The sequence below is a fragment of the Lissotriton vulgaris genome, chromosome 1_1, assembly GCF_964263255.1.
Source record: "Lissotriton vulgaris chromosome 1_1, aLisVul1.2, whole genome shotgun sequence".
Taxonomy (NCBI): domain Eukaryota; kingdom Metazoa; phylum Chordata; class Amphibia; order Caudata; family Salamandridae; genus Lissotriton; species Lissotriton vulgaris.
Genome location: NC_141685.1, coordinates 995792122 through 995810800, shown reverse-complemented (window position 1 = coordinate 995810800; position 18679 = coordinate 995792122). Strand labels below are relative to the sequence as shown.

General features: G+C 48.5%; 1 protein-coding gene across 4 annotated transcripts in view; it reads left to right on the top strand.

Moving 5' to 3' along the window:
• Positions 1–15545, top strand: part of TECR (trans-2,3-enoyl-CoA reductase) — a 286254-nt gene extending 270709 nt beyond the window's left edge. For all 4 annotated transcript variants that reach the window (XM_086960913.1, XM_086960903.1, XM_086960922.1 and 1 more), the window contains 2 exons: positions 14775–14820; positions 14936–15545. In XM_086960913.1, coding sequence (XP_086817039.1) covers positions 14775–14820; positions 14936–15063 — 174 coding nt within the window. In that variant the 3' untranslated portion in view covers positions 15064–15545. The remainder of the gene's footprint in view (positions 1–14774; positions 14821–14935) is intronic.
• The last annotated feature ends 3134 nt before the right edge of the window (positions 15546–18679 follow it).

Genomic DNA, 18679 nt, shown 5'->3' with positions numbered 1-18679 from the left:
GGGGATATTATCTTAAATATAGCCAGACAGTCTTAACCCCTTCCATGCTCATGACGAGCTCAGCTCGTCATGCAGTACACTGGTCGTGTGCTTATGACGAGCTGAGCTCGTCATGAAACAATGAAAAAGGGAGATCTGCAGCACAAGAGTGGAATTGCTGCAGCAGCCATGTGGTTAAGGACTGTGTTTCAAACCTCTGCATCCGCTACATGCCAGCCGCTGCTTGGAGGAGGGTATTACATAAGTCTGAGAAGAGCATGTAGATCTACACACATGCTACAAACAGAAAATGTTACTTACCCTGTGAGCATCTGTTTGGTGTGTGTAGTGCTGTAGATTCATAAGCATTGATCTTCCTCCCTGAAGCTTGTGTTGACTAGAGATCTCTTCTGATTTTAAATAACGGACAACTGCGCAATGTTCATAGTGCACCATGCTATGCTAACTCAATACACCATATACATTCTTTACCCACTATGAAAAAGAATCTAATATGGAGTCTATCTTGTGACTCGAAACACTTCTTTAAAACAAGCATTGAAAATGCAGTAGGTCTCGCCTTTGATTAAGTTAAAGCCATTTTCTTTGCTAATGGTATTGTATAGCAAAGCAAATGGCTTTACCTTAATAAAAGGGGAGACCTATTGCATTTTCAATGCCTGTGCATTTAGAAGCTGGGAAAAGAGAACCAGATGAAAGCAACCATGCATGAACCGCTTGTTCGGCTATTTAACAAACTATATGAAACGCATTTTGTTTACTCCTTAAACTGTATTAATACCTGCTTTAGACACATTTGTTTAAAAACAGTGTGCCTTTCATCCATTCATTCATTTTTGCCTGATGACATTCACTTGCTATTTTTCTAAGGACCTATATACCGTGTGCAAGGGGTGTATGGTGGTAGGCTGTTGGGATGTTTGTGCTAGGGGTGTGAAGCTGCGTGCCAGCTTCTCATGTGGCTGTGCTTGGGGGGTGCTCCGAGGCCACGTCCGCGTGACGGTGGCTGTGAAGTGTTTGGGTGAGGTGGGAGGTACTGGGAGTGCCATGATGCTGGAGAACGCTGTGCAAGGTGTGCGGTAGGCTGGGCTAGGAGGGTCTTTGGTCAAATACTGGAAGATGGGGCTGCCGCCCAAAGTTTCTTTAAGTGTCTGCGTGCAGGGGTTGGAGCCACGCAGGCAGGAACCATACAGTGAGTGAACTGGCTGTGCAGGGACTTTTGTCCTTTGCGTGCGTGGATTATCGTGGGGCTCTGCAGGGACGGAGAGGTATTAGCTTGCATGGAGTTGCCGGGAGAATCGTGCTGTGTGTGCAATGACGGGCTAAGTGCACAAGGGCGTGGGTCTCCCCATGCAGGGGCTATGAAAGGAATTGACAGGGTAGAGAGTTAAGGCTAGCGCCAAGTGCAGCCGACGCAGTACGGATGGACTTCCTTGTAGATGACTGGCTACATTTATTTTAACCAAACAAATGCAGAAAACGAAACGTGATCAGCATGCAGCAAACCTCGAGGAAGGGGTGGCGTAATCCTAATCAAGCTGTTTATGGAATGTCGTGGGGTCATCTCTCGTGCAGTGTAGGAGGGCTAAGCATGTAGGTTGGAGGAGAGTTTGGACTGTGTACTGCAGTGACTATTCGGGATAAAGTTCTATTGATGGAGTATGGGGTGGTCCTGAACCCATTGTGGATGAGACAGTGGAGGGACGTTGGACGTGCTCGCAGAGCAATGGTGGCAGACAGCCATGTGTTGTGGGGGGGATGCGTCAGGAGATGTCGGATGTGGATGTGCTGGAGGTGTCCAGGACTTATGCAGGGGTCGGTGTAATAGTGCAGGAGGAGTGGGGCCATCAGCGGAGAGCATCGTCCTCTCCAAGTGGCAGTTATTTTTGACAATTCTTTTGGAATCCTGAAATTCCGTTTCTGTTGTATCCGGGATGTACCTCAACATTTCTAAGTGTCCAAAAATATCTTCTCTCGAATAGGCTGTTCACTGAATGTCGATGCGTCTGTGTGCGTGGAGTGTGAAGGTGGCTTTTGTAGAGAGTGTCAGTGTGTGCTTAGGAAGTTTAAGTTTTGTGTGTGCGCAAGGGGCTTAGCGCTGCTTTGTGAGTTGTGTAAGGGTGTCAAGTAAATGTGTATGTAGGTTGTTCGTGACTGGTTCGTGTGGACCCTGTGGGTTGGTATGTTTGCAGGGGGCAGTCATCACAACTTTGGATACGTCTCGTGGGGCGGAAGGGGCACGTGCCCTACTCTGTAGCCTCTATCCTCAGAGGCACATGATGGCCATTCTGAGCTACTTGCTAGTGGCAGCCGAAGGACTGTTAGGGACCGGCTGCGGGGCAGGTTGTGACTGGTGGTCATGTTGATGCTTTCGGTGTAGCTTGAGGTGGGTTTTGGCTCTGAGTGCCAGTTGTGGGTGTGCCGGCAGAGGAGGCTGGGTCTGCGCAGCTTGTCTTGTGTCTCAGAGTACAAGCTTCCTCTATGCCGGCTGCGGTGGTGGTTGGCAGTGCTACATGTGACTGCGGATTGTGGGGATTTAGTCTGACTGCGCAGACTCTGGCCACTGGGTTATGGCTGTGTGGGATGAGGAACTGAACGCCCTGGGATTGTGTGCGGTATATGTGCTTGGATGTGTATATTGCTGCAGTTTTAACTATGCTGGTTGTGCCATGTGGTAGCAGCACACTTAAATAGCCCTCAGCTAGCATCCTGATGAGGGGCACCTGGCGCTTTTCTAACACTGTTCTCATTTTTGAGGCCGGGAGAGGGGGTTGTCGATTATTGTGAAGGGGATCATTGGTCAAAGGCCGTCGAGCATCCCGCAGTTTCACGCCAGGGGCTCAGGTGATGCTGCCCTTCATAGGGGGCAGTATAGCTACAGTGGCCCAGCTGTCCGACCCACATGCTGGACCATATGGTTAAGCTTTGTTGTGAGTGCGGGGCTCCCTTCATGCGACCACTTAGCTGCTAGTGCCCCCGTTCCAACCGTGAAGCTGCGTAAATGCCAGTGTCTTTCAGTCCTATGGTGCCGGTAGTCTGTCCGGAGCTGTGCTGTGTTCCGGTGAAGAAGTGTGATGCTTCTGGCAGAGCGCACGCCTGTTGCCGCTGGCACAGATCGCTGGCACAGATCGCCGTCACATTTCAGTTCTGAAGTGTGTGCACATGGTGCAGTGTAGTGCCACACCGATGAAAGGCCGATAGGTCTCCTGTTACGGCAGTAGTGTAAGGTCCCATATCTGGTTCGTAGCAATAACAGTGAGGCTGCGTGTGGCAAAGGAGAGACATCCCGTAGCTCGAGCTCGGATCAGGGGAGGGGGCAGGCGAAGGACGTTTCAGCTGTTGCCAGATGCAAACGTGCCAATGAACTGGAGTGTGTAGGCCATTGTAAAACAGGCCATCGTCTTTTTAGTGCGCATTCCTGTTTTGTGTGCATTCCTGCCGTTGTTTTGGTATCCCAGGTGACAAAGCGGCTACTAGCCTCTAATCCAGTCCCTGCTGCGCATCTTTACTTAGTTTCTACTTGCTGTCGCTCACAGTGCCACCGCTGATGTGGTTTCACTTTCTGTCTTGAAGAAATACTTGCAACACTATTAATTTGGTACAACTCTATGGTGTCTGTTCTTGTGAACATGAATTTCAGTACATGCAACAAGCACTCTCCAGGCAGCCACAGCACCTGCGCTTTACTTTTAATGTTCTAAGTAAAGCGCAGGTGCTGCGATTATACCAAAAATAAAGAAATAGAAACAAACATCTATTTCTTTACTTTTGATATAATTGCGGCACCCGTGCTTTACTTAAAAAATTTAAAGTAAAGTGCGGGTGCCGCTATCTCGCCATGACACTTATTCTTTTCTCTTTTCTCTTACTTCCTGCTGGCGTAAAAGGTTTATTATCTTCTTTATGGGGCCATCTGTTTGGATGTGCCTGATCAAAGGAGAGAGTGAGGACTAGATAAGCTAGTCCGGATCCCCAGTTTAGATATGGTATATCAATAAGGACTAGCTAGAAGTACGAGACTCTGTTATGTACGCTTTAACTGGAAAACCATTGGGTTTTGTTAAAAAGCCCTCACCCACCAACCTAGTTAGTGGCATGCTTCATCATCGGGCCCACCACAGTGACACCTAGCGTATCCCGTGTGTGCTTCAACGCCAGAGTTACTGCGGAGCTGGTATAATGCTGAGTGGGCAGTGTAGTGAGTGAGAAAGTGAAGATTAAAAGCTATACAGTGGGTCCCAGTACCAGAGGGTAAGATAGTTAAATTTTATTAACTGGGCCCCTGTTAGCGGATAAAAAGGCGGTCGGACGTGTTGGAGAGTTTATGACCCCCTACGTCCAGTGTGGTCTACATGTTTCAGCCAGGCCTTTAAAAACTGGCTTTCCTCAGGACCAATGAGTATGTGATATAGTGCAATTAAATAATACTAAATTATAGTGGTTGTGTTTGTTTTTAAATGTGTCGCACTCCCTAAAGTGCTTCTATATGTAGAGGGGGATTCCCTCTTGCTTTTACTACATATAACACATAAGACATAGACAGACGTACAAGTAGAGTCAAATTAGCATGATAAGCTGTTAGCATAGAAATTGCCGACTGGTAAGGTGTGTGCTCGACCTATATCGGACTAGGGTGTGGTCATGTACATGGCATGACTAGGTGGTTTTATCATGAAACCGATTTTAGTGGTGGTGGGCTAAGACAGCGTAATTTTAGACAAGGTGAGGAACAGGTAAGTAAGTATACTATATCTTCACACAGGCTAGTATCTTTAAAAGCCTCCTTGGGTCACTCGGCAGAGAAAAAGACCCTGGAAGACGTTTAAAAAAAGCGCGAGGTTAACGAACAACCTATAGGGCGAGAGATGCAATGGCTTACCCCAATCCTGGTGATCGTCTTTTTACTCACGAAAATGTCGGTCTGGTTCCTCCTTGGACCTGTCGTCCTTCTGCGGTGCCCGGATTGAAGTGAGAGGGCCATCGTTCGGGTTTTAAATAGCCCGGGTTATTGTCTGCACCTGTGTAATGGTAGAAATGGAGGAAGGTGCCTCGCCCTAAATTCCTAGTCATTATGGTGCTGCGCGCATGTTCAGGGGAGCGGTGAATGCAGCGCATGCGCGTCGTGATGGGGAGGCGTGTTGCACATCCTCTATTCTAGTGCGCTTGCGCACTGTGGTGAATGCAAATTTTGTTTTTTTGTTCATGGGCGAATTGCCCTGGTATGGAATACACCTCAACGTGGTGAATGTACATCGCTAATGTTCACGTTCTGTGGTCTGCTGGCGAGAGTACATTGGGTTATGTATCGCCTATATTCACATATGGGGTATTCTGGGAGCACTGTACTGCGAAGAAATGGGGTTGAGGAAGGACCACATCACATGGTGGCGGTCCCTGAAAGGAATCCTTTCTCAGTAGGTGTTATTTCAGTTGAGAGAGAGGCGGCAGACAGTTGCCTGTCACAGAGCGGGAATGATTTTTCATGCAGGCTCTATGTTTGTTATGGCTGGGAAGTCAGGGTTCGAGGCATGTGGGCTGCTGAATTCATATCTGTGCATAGATCGCCGCCTAGTGTTGGGTCCGGATGATTGCACATTGTTGTCCTGGAAGAGTCTTCGAAGTATCACGAGATAGGTGGCTCCTCCCCTGGACTACAGTGCGCATGGGCATCGCCTCCATCCCCAGATCGTTTTTTTCCGCCATTGGGTTCGGATGTGTTTCGGTTCCCTCTGTCGGAATCGATAGTTGTTAAACTTTTCTAACTCACGACCAAAAGGTCTTTAGGCTGGGCGTCGGTATCGTTTCGTTCGGGTTTTTGTCTGTTTCTCAGCTCCGAACTCTTGCTACCCATCCGCGTGCTCTCGGCGCGGACGGGCCTACTCGACGCTCCAGACATGGAACGAACTCCGTTCAAAAGGTGCCCGGTGTGCACCTCCAAGTAGTCACACCTCGATGTGCACCCTGTGTGCAACAAATGTTTGTCGCCGGACCATGATGAGGCCAGGTGTATGGCCTGCTCGAAGTTCCGGTGTAAGAAGACTCTCAAGATTCGTCGGGCCGCTAGACTCCAGGCCCAGTTATCGGCACCCCCGGCGCCCCCGCCGGACAACATCTTCGAGGAATTTGTTAAAGACGACGATGTCCTACAGGTTTCGGACTCTAGCCCCGCGTCCGAGGGGGATGCCTACGACGCGGGTGACTAGGACTTTGACGAAGCCGGCGACGAGGTAGGGGACGACGATGGGGCCATTGCCACCGTGGGGGATAGCTCGGAGGAAGAGCATCCCCAAACTGACTCAGGGGTCAACCCCCTTCATGCGGCCCAGGTCGAGGGATCGCCTTCGGGCCTTACCCAAGACCTCGTTACTAGTCCAGCAGCCCCGCCTCCGGGCTCGGTCACGGACATTTCTGATGCGCCACTCCCGTTCACTAAAACGAAAGTGAAGCCATTGGGATCCACACCTCCGGTTCCGAAACCGAAAGTGAAAGCTGCACTGGTGCAGAAGGCTCTGGAGGCATCGACTTCCAAGAAATTCAAGATGGCCGACTTGAAGAGCCGCGCCAAGATGGCCGACCCGAGGGCCTCGGGGTCGACGCCGAAGGCGAAGTCGACCGACGCGGCCGCGTCGGCGCCGAAGATGGTCGAGGTCGATGACCCGAAGAAAGCTTCGAAGAAGCGTCAAGGCGATTCCACAGCTCTGGCTTCGCCGGCTCCGGCCGTCGGGGACAAGGGACATGACGTGTCGGCTCCGAAGACGGTGCCTCTCGCCGACCCGGCTCCCGACTCGGGGAAATCGCTCGAGCCGGTCAAGCCCTCTCCAGCCTTAACGAAAAAGGTCGCAACGGATTCGGAAGGACGCTGTGGTTCCCGAACCAGGGGATGTGGTGCCGAAGCACACACCGAAGCCCACAAAGGCGCAGACACCTATCCGCTTTACCCTGCCGCCGAAGTCGACGCCGAAGGCTTTCGCTCCGAGGCATGGGGCTGGCGTGCCCTCGAAGGAGGTATCGACGCCCAAAGCGTCATTGGTGGTGTCGAAGCCTCGGCTCCAGCCACTTGCAGAGGAAGAGCGTCGAGAGGTCATCATCGACGCCAATACCGGAAAACTGTCTCTCCTCAAGAGGAAAATCACCGCGGAGCCAGTGTTGGAACATTTCCGTATTCCTCTCAAAAACAAGAAGGATTCTGCGGGTACTTCGGCCCCGATAGAGCCTGCATCTCCACAAGCCTTAGAACATTCGCCAACGCATTCCAACGCAGGGGATGGTGACGATGAGGAGGTCGAGTACAACTATCCGGCGTACTCGGATCCGGAGGAGGAACATGAACCTTGGTCTGCCGGAGGCGACCCAGAGGACCCGCAGTCGGGTCAGGAACCGCCGCTCTTTGCGGCAAAGACCTCACCGACGGAGGACTCGGCAGCCTTCAACGCTTTGATTGAGAGAGCTGCAGCTAACCATGATGTCGAGCTGCATTCGGATCCTGTGTATGTGGACTTTTTGTTTGACACTTTCTCAGTGGCTGAAAAGTCAGTCAAGACATTGCCAATGCTCAAGGGAGTGCTGAAGCACGCGACGGAGGTCTTCAAGGAGCCCACTCGGGCGCGTGTCATCAATCCTCGCATTGGCAAAAAATATAAGGCAGCCCCCTCGGATCCAACATACATCAAGGGGCACCTGCCACTGGACTCTTTGGTTGTATCCAACGCACGCAAGAGGGCGAACTCGCAGACCACTGGTGACGCTCCTCCCCCAGACAAAGAGTCAAAAATATTTGAGGCCTCAGGGAAACGGATTGCTGCGCAGGCAGCTAATATTTGGCGAATCTCAAACACGCAGGCCCTACTTGCACGCTACGATAGGGCGCATTATGACACCCTAGAAACACTGCTGCAACACTTGCCTGACCAGTACAAGGAGGCAGGGGAAATGTTAATTCAGGAAGGAAAGCTCATCACAAACGCTTCCATCAAATGTGCGCTGGACGTGGCTGATACAGCCTCCAGGGCAAACAACACTAGTGTGTTGCTGAGAAGACATGCATGGCTTAGGATATCCGGTTTCAAACCGGATATACAGACAACCATCCTGAACCAAACAGTTAATCCTGACCACCTGTTCGGCCCTGAGGTGGATGCGACACTGGAAAAAATGAAGAAAGACACGGACACTGCTAAGTCTATGGGGGCCCTCCAGTCTCAGCAGTTTCGGGGTGGTTCCTTTTGCCGCTCCAATACCAGGGGCACCTCAAGGGGTCAGGCATCGCAGTCCACACAGTATTATAAAAGTAATACCCAAACCTCATACACCAACAAGGGTAGAGGTGGCTACAGAGGCAACAACTTCAAAGGCAGGGGACGTGGAAACAGCTCCAGGTCCACCACCGCCAACAAGCAGTGACGTCTTGTCACTGCCCCCCGACCACACAACACCGGTCGGGGGGAGACTCCAGTAGTTCCTGCCCGCGTGGAAATCCATCACCACGGACAGGTGGGTCAAGTCTCTTATCCAGTACGGTTACTGTCTGGAACTTACTTCCACTCCACCAAACATACCTCCAAGAAGCCGTCCTATGTCCGGCGAGCACTTGCACTTGTTGCAGCAGGAAGTTCAAGTCATGCTGCAAAAAGGGGCAATAGAGCTCGTCCCACTGCAAGAAAGGGGAACAGGGGTTTACTCCCTGTATTTTCTGATCCCCAAAAAGGACGGATCCCTCAGGCCCATCCTGGACCTCAGGCCCCTCAACTGGTACATTCTCTCGGAGCACTTCCATATGCTCACGTTACAGCAGGTACTCCCTCTGCTTCAACAGGGGGACTTCCTGGCTACGCTGGATCTAAAAGATGCATACTTTCATATCCCCCTGCATCCTTCCCACAGGAAGTATCTCAGATTCACGATTCAAGACCAGCACTACCAGTTCAGGGTTCTGCCGTTCGGGGTCACCACAGCGCCAAGGGTCTTTACAAAGTGCCTGGCGACTGTGGCGGCGCATCTACGACGCCAAAACGTCCACGTCTACCCTTATCTGGACGACTGGCTCATTCAGGCAAAAACAGAACAGCAGTGCGCCGACCACGTGTCCGGCACCATTCATCTCCTGCACGATCTGGGATTCTCTCTGAACTACCCAAAATCCCATCTCCAGCCCGCCCATGTACGGCAGTATCTGGGCGCGACGATAAACACTCTGGCAGCCACTGCGCAGCCGAATTCAGTGAGAATCGCCAGTATCCAAACGCTGATCCAACGATTCAGGCCTCAGCACTCGCTTCCAGCGAAAGTGTTCATGCAGTTGATAGGCATGATGGCCTCCTGCATCTCCATTGTCCCGCACGCGAGACTACATATGCGTCCGCTTCAGGAGTGCCTAGCACGTCAGTGGACTCAGGCTCATGGGCAACTAACAGACCTAGTGTTGGTGAGCGGTCGGGCGTACAACTCTCTGCATTGGTGGAATCCACAAAACCTTTGCAAGGGCCGACCGTTTCAGGAGCCTGTGCCACAGATTATCCTGACAGCGGACGCCTCTCTCCAGGGATGGGGAGCTCATGTACTCCACTACACAGTGCAGGGACTATGGACACTACAGCAAAAGAAGATGCACATCAATGTATTGGAACTGATGGCAATCTTCTTGGCCTTGAAGGCATTCAAAGTACACCTGTGCAACAAGGTCGTGTTGATCCGGACGGACAACATGACAGCCATGTACTACATTCAAAAACAGGGAGGCACACACTCTCCGCAGCTGTCTCATCTGGCTCAGAGCATGTGGAAGTGGGCCATTCAGAGGAACATCTTCCTCATGGCAGAGCATCTGCCAGGCAAAGACAACCAGATGGCGGACCTGCTCAGCAGGCACAGCCATCGGATGCACGAGTGGGAGATACATCCATCGGTACTCCAACCGTACTTCCAAAAGTGGGGTCATCCAGAGATAGACCTGTTCGCCACAAAGGAGAACGCAAAATGCCGAAGCTTCGCCGCCAGGTTCCCACACCCGCAATCACAGGGCAATGCGATGTGGATGAACTGGTCAGGCAGATTTGCATACGCTTTTCCCCCAGCACCTCTGATACCGCTGGTGGCACGCAAACTCAGGCAGCACTCGATGACTCTCATCCTGGTTGCTCCAACGTGGGCTCGCCAACCATGGTACACCACGTTTCTGGAACTCTCCGTGGTACCGCATCAAAGGCTTCATCTCACACCCAGCCTTCTGACGCAGAGCCATGGCGACATTCAGCACCCAGATCCGCAACGGCTCAACCTGGCGATCTGGCTCCTGAAGTCCTAGAGTTTGGCTACCTCAATCTTCCCCCCGATTGCATGGACATCATTCGGGAGGCAAGAAAGCCCACTACTAGAGCATGTTATGCGGCTAAATGGAAGCGATTTGTCGTCTACTGTGTAAACCACGACATTGACCCGCTGGATGCTTCCATTCAAAACATCATTTGCTACCTGTTCCACCTGTACCAATGCAATTTGGCGTATTCTTCCATCCGCATTCACTTGTCTGCAATGGCAGCATACCTCCAGAACAGGCAACACCTGTCACTTTTTAAGGTCCCTGCTATCAAGGCTTTTCTGGAAGGACTCAAGAGGGTCATTCCACCACGGACACCACCAGCTCCGGAATGGAACCTCAATGTGGTTCTTACAAGGCTGATGGGTCCTCCCTTTGAGCCACTGCACTCTTGTGAGCTTCAGTTTCTGACTTGGAAGGTCGCTTTCTTAGTAGCAATTACATTGCTACGGAGGGTTAGCGAATTGCAGGCGCTCACCATCCAAGAACCTTTCTTCCAAGTACACTCTAACAGGGTGGTGCTCCGCACTAACCCCAAATTCTTACCCAAGGTTTTATCTCAATTCCATATAAACCAGACAATTGAGTTGCCAGTGTTCTTTCAAAACCCAGAGTCGCTGGCGGAGCGGATGCTCCACACCCTTGACGTCAAAAGGGCCTTAATGTACTACATTGACAGGACCAAAGATTTTCGTAAGACCAAGCAGCTTTTTGTTGCTTTTGCCTCACACCACAAGGGAAACGCTATCTCCAAAGCTGGGATCGCTAGGTGGATTGTAAAATGCATTCAGAGCTGTTACGCAAAGGCCAAGCGCACTCTCACAATTCCACCAAGAGCCCACTCCACCAGGAAGCTGGGGGCCTCTATGGCTTTCTTAGGTAATATTCCCTTAGAAGATATCTGTAGAGCAGCCACATGGTCTACCACACATACTTTCACTAAACATTACTGTGTAGACGTGCATTCCAAACAGCAAGCAGCTGTTGGTCAGGCTGTTCTCAGGACACTTTTTCAGACTGCTGCAGCTGGCACGGGCGGCCGCCAATAATGGGAGGACTGCTATGTATTCTATGCACAGATATGAATTCAGCAGCCCACATGCCTCGAACTGCAAATGCTACTTACCAGTATGCATCTGTTCTTGGCATGTAGGGCTGCTGACATTCATATCGCCCACCCTCCTCCCCGGCGCCTGTAGCAGCTGCAGTCTTCATACATATGTATATATTCATATATCTGCTCGCAGCATAGGCATCACTCACATACTTCACTCCATCTCTGCCAATGGCTAAAAACAATCCGGGGATGGAGGCGATGCCCATGCGCACTGTAGTCCAGGGGAGGAGCCACCTATCTCGTGATACTTCGAAGACTCTTCCAGGACAACAATGTGCAATCATCCGGACCCAACACTAGGCGGCGATCTATGCACAGATATGAATGTCAGCAGCCCTACATGCCAAGAACAGATGCATACTGGTAAGTAGCATTTGCATTACTCATGGGGTCAAAGAATTCCATGGTATTGAATCGTTCAGACCCTCTAGGTGAGTGGAAAGTCGGTATATCCAACGTTGTTCTTTAGTGAGGAGAAATTTGTCATTCATTTCCCTTATTTCAAACTGTTCTATCACAGTCCATGTGAAGTCGTTTGGGGTATGGTTGTGAGTCAGAAAGTGGTCTGTCAACTTGCTAATGTTTTTGCCGCACCTGATGGTGCTCCTATGTTCCGTCATTCTGGTCTTGACTTTCCGGGTGGTCATCCCAACCTATCGAAGGCCGCATCTACAGGTTATTAGATACACTAGTTTGGAAGAGTTGCAGTTAGTGAACTGCCGTTGTATCCATGTTTTGCCAGTTTCCAATTATAGAGACTTTGAGGGGAAAGTGAGGTGGCAGACGCTGCAGTTATTGCATGGTTGGTGGCCTGTCAGTTTTGGAAGACCCCAGGCGTTAATGATCGTGTTTTGTGATGGGCGGTTCTGTGGCTTGGGTCTGGTTGATACAAGCTGGTATTTTAGGTTCTTAGCCCTTTTGTACGCAAACCGCGGTTTCTCCCAGTTCCTGGTGCCTGAGTTAATGATTCTCCAGTTCTTTGTTTTTTATGATTTTGGACACCAGGTTTGACACAGTGTTATGTGCAGTGACACATGTGAGTACTGGTTCCTCCGGGGGTTTTATGATGGTGTCCAGGAGGGCTTCTCTGTTCTGGTTGCGTGCCCTTTTGCAGTTTTTTTGTATGATTTTGGTTGGGTACCCTCTATCCTCTAGTTTGTGGACCAAAGCGGACGATTATAGTTAGTAGTCCTGGGTATTGCTGCAGTTGCACCTGATGCGTAGGAATTGGCCGTAGGGCAGGTTCTCCCTTAGGGGCCTCGGATGGAAACTGTCAAACCTAAGGAGGGAGTTGCTTGCTGTGGGTTTGTAAAAGGTTGTGGTGGTGAGGCCACCTCCCTCAGCCTTAATGTTAAGGACCAAAAAAGGCAGTTCATTCTGGCTGCTGGAACACGTGAAGCGTAAGTAGGCGTCACCGTCGTTGATCGAAAGGAGGAAGTTGTCGAGTGTTGCTTGGTCGCCATCCCAGATGATGAGGATATCATCAATATAGCGGCGCCATATTTTGATGTTGGTAACGTACGGTTTGGTGGGTCCATGGATATGGGTCTGCTCAAAGTGATGGATATATAGTCCGGCCACGCTGGGGGCAAAAACACTCCCCATGGAAGTCCCGGTCTGTAGGTAGAATGTACCCTCATACTCGAAGTAGTTCTTTTTTAGCGCAAGGGTGGCGCAGTCCATGATGAAACTTATTGGGGTTTGGTGATCCCAGTTAGTTTCCATTAGAACGTCATGTAGGACCTGTAGGGTGCCATCTGTTTGGACCCATAAAGAAGATAAGAAACCTTTTACGCCAGCAGTAAGTCAGGCGAGCCAGTCCAACTGGGACGGCTCTAAAAGAGAAAAGTGTACATCACTGGAAGCTCTTTTCCAATGGCTGGCCACCGTTTAGCATGAACGGTGACGCCAGCCAATGGAAAAGAGGGGCTGGCTTAAACCCTGCTAGTCTAAGCTACCCAAAAACATAAAATCTCCCAGCGAGACTGCGCGAGAGAGACCTAAAAAATCAACTTGCAAACGTCCGAGCCGAACACCAAATGATTACAGGGTAAGTAAAATATTCCTTCCAGAGTGGGGAAAAAAGAGGGGGTAGGGAACGTGAATTTGCAATTGTTCAACAGTCTTATGCATGAGCAGGTATATGCATGTATATTTGCTCATGTGGAAATAAAATTCACAAATCTTTGCTAGGATTAATCTTTCAAGATCTACTTCTATAAACATGTGTTAGTTCTTGAAAGTTTTTCATTTACATCATTGCAAGGGCATATACCTGCAGAAGCCCTTTAATGACTTTAAGAAGCAGATGCCCGAATTTATGTTTCGTCTTTACAGTGATTCTGTTCATTTTTTTTTTTTAAATACAAATCGGCATAGACCAAACACACTCTATGTATATGATACCTCTTATAAATGCTATCCAAAGTTGCATAAAAATGTTTGGTTTTCTTTTCAAGTTGCACTTTTTCTGTGTACATTTTATTTTGAAAGCATGCAACCACCAATACTGCTTCATGCTTCTGCATGTATTCGCATATAATCATGGAGCATTATAGGTAGCCTAGAATTGCTACATTTTGCAAGCTTGTATGCGTGTTTATATTGGAACCACTGTCAGTAATGCATTCTGACCTCACAGCACACTGCATTACCTAGAGTACTCACCCTAATAGTAAAGCATCTGCATTCATGAATCCTATATTATTATCCTTTGATATGGATACAAATCTTACTTGGGTGCAGACCATTCTCCTCCACAGTTCTGTATTGTTCTAGTGTAACCTAGCAAGCAAAGATGTTATGTTGCAAGGGGTTGTGCCTGCTTATCCAGTGTACTAAATAAACATAACATCTTGTTGTCCTTGACCCCAAACAATGTGTCGAGGGTGTGCGGGCTGTAGGAATTCCACACCCCTTCACGCAAGAATCTAATATGGCAAATATTACACCTGGAGCCCACCTGAGAATAAGGGGAGAATTGTTGTACTGGCGCCATGTTCAAGAATGAATAGGGTGTCCTTGTTCTGTGACCATGCGGCCCAGGGAGTGGCGGGGGTGGGAGGAATCATTGGCCTCAAGCTGAACAGAGTAAGAAGTGGGTATCGTGCCGGGTAATGAGGCATGTGGAATTGTGTATTGTAGTGCTGATTGGTGTCTCAGAGGGAGTGATTACAGTTTTGTGTCAGTGCCTTGCATGTCGAGTAATGTGCTATTGTTGTGCTGGGGTCGTGCCATGGAGCAAATGGGGTATGGTTTAATTGAAGAGAAAAAAATGTGTGTGGAGTGGGTTAACATTTAATTGGGAATTTGTGCCTTCTGCTCATATATTCTTGTCTTTGCTAGGTGGGCTCCTGGATTGGTTTCTCCATCATGACTCAGTGTCTGCCAGGTAAGTTTGCTATGAGTTGCGCCTATGTGACTTCTCCTGTTTCTATAATTGGAACTTTTGGGGTATTTGTTTCATTGTTTTTCTTTAACGCTCTAGTTTGTTTTTCTCTTTGCAGTTGCCTTGTTTACTCTGGTTGGTTTCATCCAAATGACGATCTGGGCAAAAGGAAAGCACCGCAGCTACCTAAAGGAGTTCCGTGACTACCCGCCTCTGCGCTCTCCCATCGTCCCATTCCTGTTGTAAAGTGGCTGCTACTCAGAGGGGCTGCTGATTATCTGTTTCAGCCCAGCATAGCCAGCTACTGCTAAGAATGCTTGGCAGAGAAGGGATTTGTGGACACTGATCCCTGCTGCCAAAACTGTGAAATGAAGGCACTAGAATGAAAGCTGTTTGGATAGTCGTCCTCGAAGCGGCGGATGCACAGCAACTTGCGTTTAGTGCCCCTCTTACAAGCAGAACACTCAAGCTCAAATTGTCGAACTCTGGAATCCAATGCTTTCTGCTCCCATGTACACCCTGCCCACCTCAAACCACCATAGCATGCCTACAACATGGCGCTCACATTTCATACATTCAGAGCAATCGGTTCACTTTGATGTTGACCCTAGGCAAATATACAGCTAGCATTGTGACTGGGGGGAAGCAATGTGTGAAATAATTCAGAATGTTGTCAACCTGTAACACCAGGAAAATAATCATGAAATACATTCATGCTGAGGAACAGAGATCACTTTTTTATGTTCTTTTCAACAGAGTGCTTGATGGCAGAGTGCAAACATATCTTTTGTGTATTTCATAATCTTAAAATAATTTCCCCTCTCTCGGGTATTGTGCTGCCAGCTGTTCTGGAATTTAGAATCTGATGAAACCCCTTTCAGGCGCGTGTTAAATCATATTTCCTACTCAAGAATGAGCATATTCCCCTATAGAAGACTACTGTGGAAGTATTGCTGCTACGGTCAGGCAGAGCTAAGTAACTGAGGGTGTTTAGAAAATGTTTCATCTTGCTCGATTTCATTGTTGGTTGAAATGTTTACTGGAGATGCCTCAGGTAAAGCCTTCTAATGGTAGCAGCGTAGTGACATGGCATTACTCGGTGCATGGCTTTGCAAATTTAAGTTGTGAGAAATACCTTTTTAACTAGAAAGTTCTATTCAGGAAAAAAAGTTTGGTGCATTATTGTAAGGCGTAGTAGCTTTGGTAGTGGCGAACTACCTTTACAATGCGGTTGTTACACCGCAATACATTTACATTGCGGTCATTACAACGCAAGTCGTTACGACGACTTGCGCTGGATGGTGCTCTACACTAAGGAATAGGATGATTTACTATTCCATCACCTTCCCTACTGTTACACACACTGGAGTTGGAATACTAAATCATACTATTCCTAAGTCCAGCGCCTCTTGCGCAAGTCGTTGTAATAACCGTGATGTAACGTACCGCGATCTAAATGATCTCGTTGTAACATCACTTATTCTTGGTAGTATATTGCACCACGAATCTCCCAGGGAGGACAGAGAAACAAAAAGTGAAAAACTTTGACCATAGATAAATTAGCAGATGGAGGTACTCTGTCAGATGTTAAAGGGAAGGGCTTGCCCGGAAAAACACAAGACAGATGGCAAAGAAGCACGTAGGAGCAGGAACCCCTGTAAATATCCAGGCTTTTGGAAGAGGAGGACAGAAAGAAGGTGAAAGTAACAGCAAAGTGAAAGATAGTAATGGTGGGAAAAATAAAAGACTAAACACACATTCTATTTTGTAACAGGCTATTTTCAAGGAAAGTTTGAAATGTAAACAGTTCGAATTGAAAAAGAAGGTGGAGTCGGTCATCGGGGATCAGGACATCTGTAGCTTGTGCAGTAACGTGTAAGATGGACTCAAGTGAACAATGGAGCTGTCGACTGTGGGTGCAGACAAGTCTTGGCCTGTTAACTGGGGTGAAGTACTGGACGGAGCTAAGTTGGAGACTGAACATTTATGATCAGAAGTTAAGGTCGAGCCCTTTGTGAATATAAAATGCGAGAGCCAGCCCCATCGTGGATTCACAGATTCTCTTTAGAACAAGGGTTATAGAAAGTAGCAAAAACGCGAGGGAAGAGTAGCTCTGTGTCAACCTGCCTTTAGCCTGGGGAATTGACTTAAGCGAGCCACTGATTATTTTGCCCCGTCCACACGTAGAGGCAGTGATTATACAATAAGTTCCCTTTTACTTTTAATACGTGTCCTATGTTTATTTGTGGTTTTGTTGCTGGGAATGCTATTTGCAAGAATTAGGCCTTCTCTTTGCCGGTCTGTGTAAGGATCTGTACCAATGTAAATGTAAATTGATACTTGTATAGCGCACTACTCACCCGCAAGGGTCTCAAAGCGCTTGTACGAATACCGCTGTGGAACTCATCCTGGCTTTCCCTGTGAGGCGTCCACTCCTGGGTACCTCCAAGGTGAAGCCAGGCATCCTTAGCGTTGTGGGGGCCATTGTGGAGATTAAGCAAGCTATTGCCCAGAGTTGCAGAGTGGGACTCCATGATTGGAATAGGCACCGAGGCAAGAATTATCAGGTCCGTGGAACTGATATAAGAAACATCACCTTTGGATGTCTATGCTCTGTTACCGAGGGCACTGACAAAGCCTGCAGGAAAGAGCCATGTCACGTAGGGGTCTTCTCTGGTTGCTAATGGCTTGACCTGTTCTGTACGGATGGGCCAAATCACGTTTTGGATGGCGACGCTAGCAAATCCTGATTGCACTGAAATCTGATGCATAACTACAGGATGCATTATTTTCCCTGGTGATTGTTGTGATTATGAATCATGGGTGTTGTGGTACACTTCGCTACATACAGTATGTCTTTACAAGCTGCAACCATTGCTTGGTACAGCTTGGGCTTTAATGCACTTTTTAATTTAAGCTGTCTTCTTGGTGTTCTCTCCTACTGATCTTACATTTGATGATTGAGTGAGATAAATGTTCTGTATCTGAACAACTCGTGAAGCACACTAAGAGAGCATTAACTGAGATTACTGCTGTTCTAGTAAAATGAGTCGACAAGCCCTTTAAGAGTTTCCTTAGGCAAATTATCTTCTTCCCCTGCAACAATTATTGAACTTGTCCACACGTGCTTCCTGTGCTTTAAATTGCTGCTAGAGGCTGCACAAATGAAAAAGTTACTTACCTTTTTTTAACAATTTTTTGGGTGGATACTCAATCTTGCTGCCGATTCATCACCTCTTGAATACTCCTCCCGACATCCGACTGATTCAGAAAAACTTCACCCATAACTCTACAAAAGATAATCCATCTGTATAAGGTCCTTTTTTTGCCACTTTACCCTTCCTGTTGCTAAGCATGGGCGAATTTTGCGGATCTCGCGTTCGTGAATTTTGCGGATTTGCGAATTCGCAATCCGCGAATTCCCGCGAATTTGCGGATTTTTTTTTTTTTGTGTTCGCCCGTGTTTCTGCCAGTTCGCGAGGGTTTTTACAATTTCGCAATTTGCGAACTTACCTGTCGGGTCGCAAGTTTTGCGAACTTGTTGTTTCTACATGTCCAGCCTGTTTGGGACACTCTTCTTCATCACTGCCACTCTCTGTCACCACTGCCACTCTCTGACTACTCATGCCACCCTCTGGCCCACCCATGCCACCCTCTGTTTCATCACCACACCCTCTGGTTGTCCAGTGTACATTATTTTCGGCAAAGCAAAGCACACCTTCCCTGCCTCAAGTGACCTGAATTAATTTGGGGCTGATTAATGTGTCACAGAATATTTTTTTAGCTGGCACCTGCTTCCTTAGTGCGCCCTGATTAGTGATCTTTTGCACTTGCTAAGTGCTTTCATTGTTGCAAAATTAGT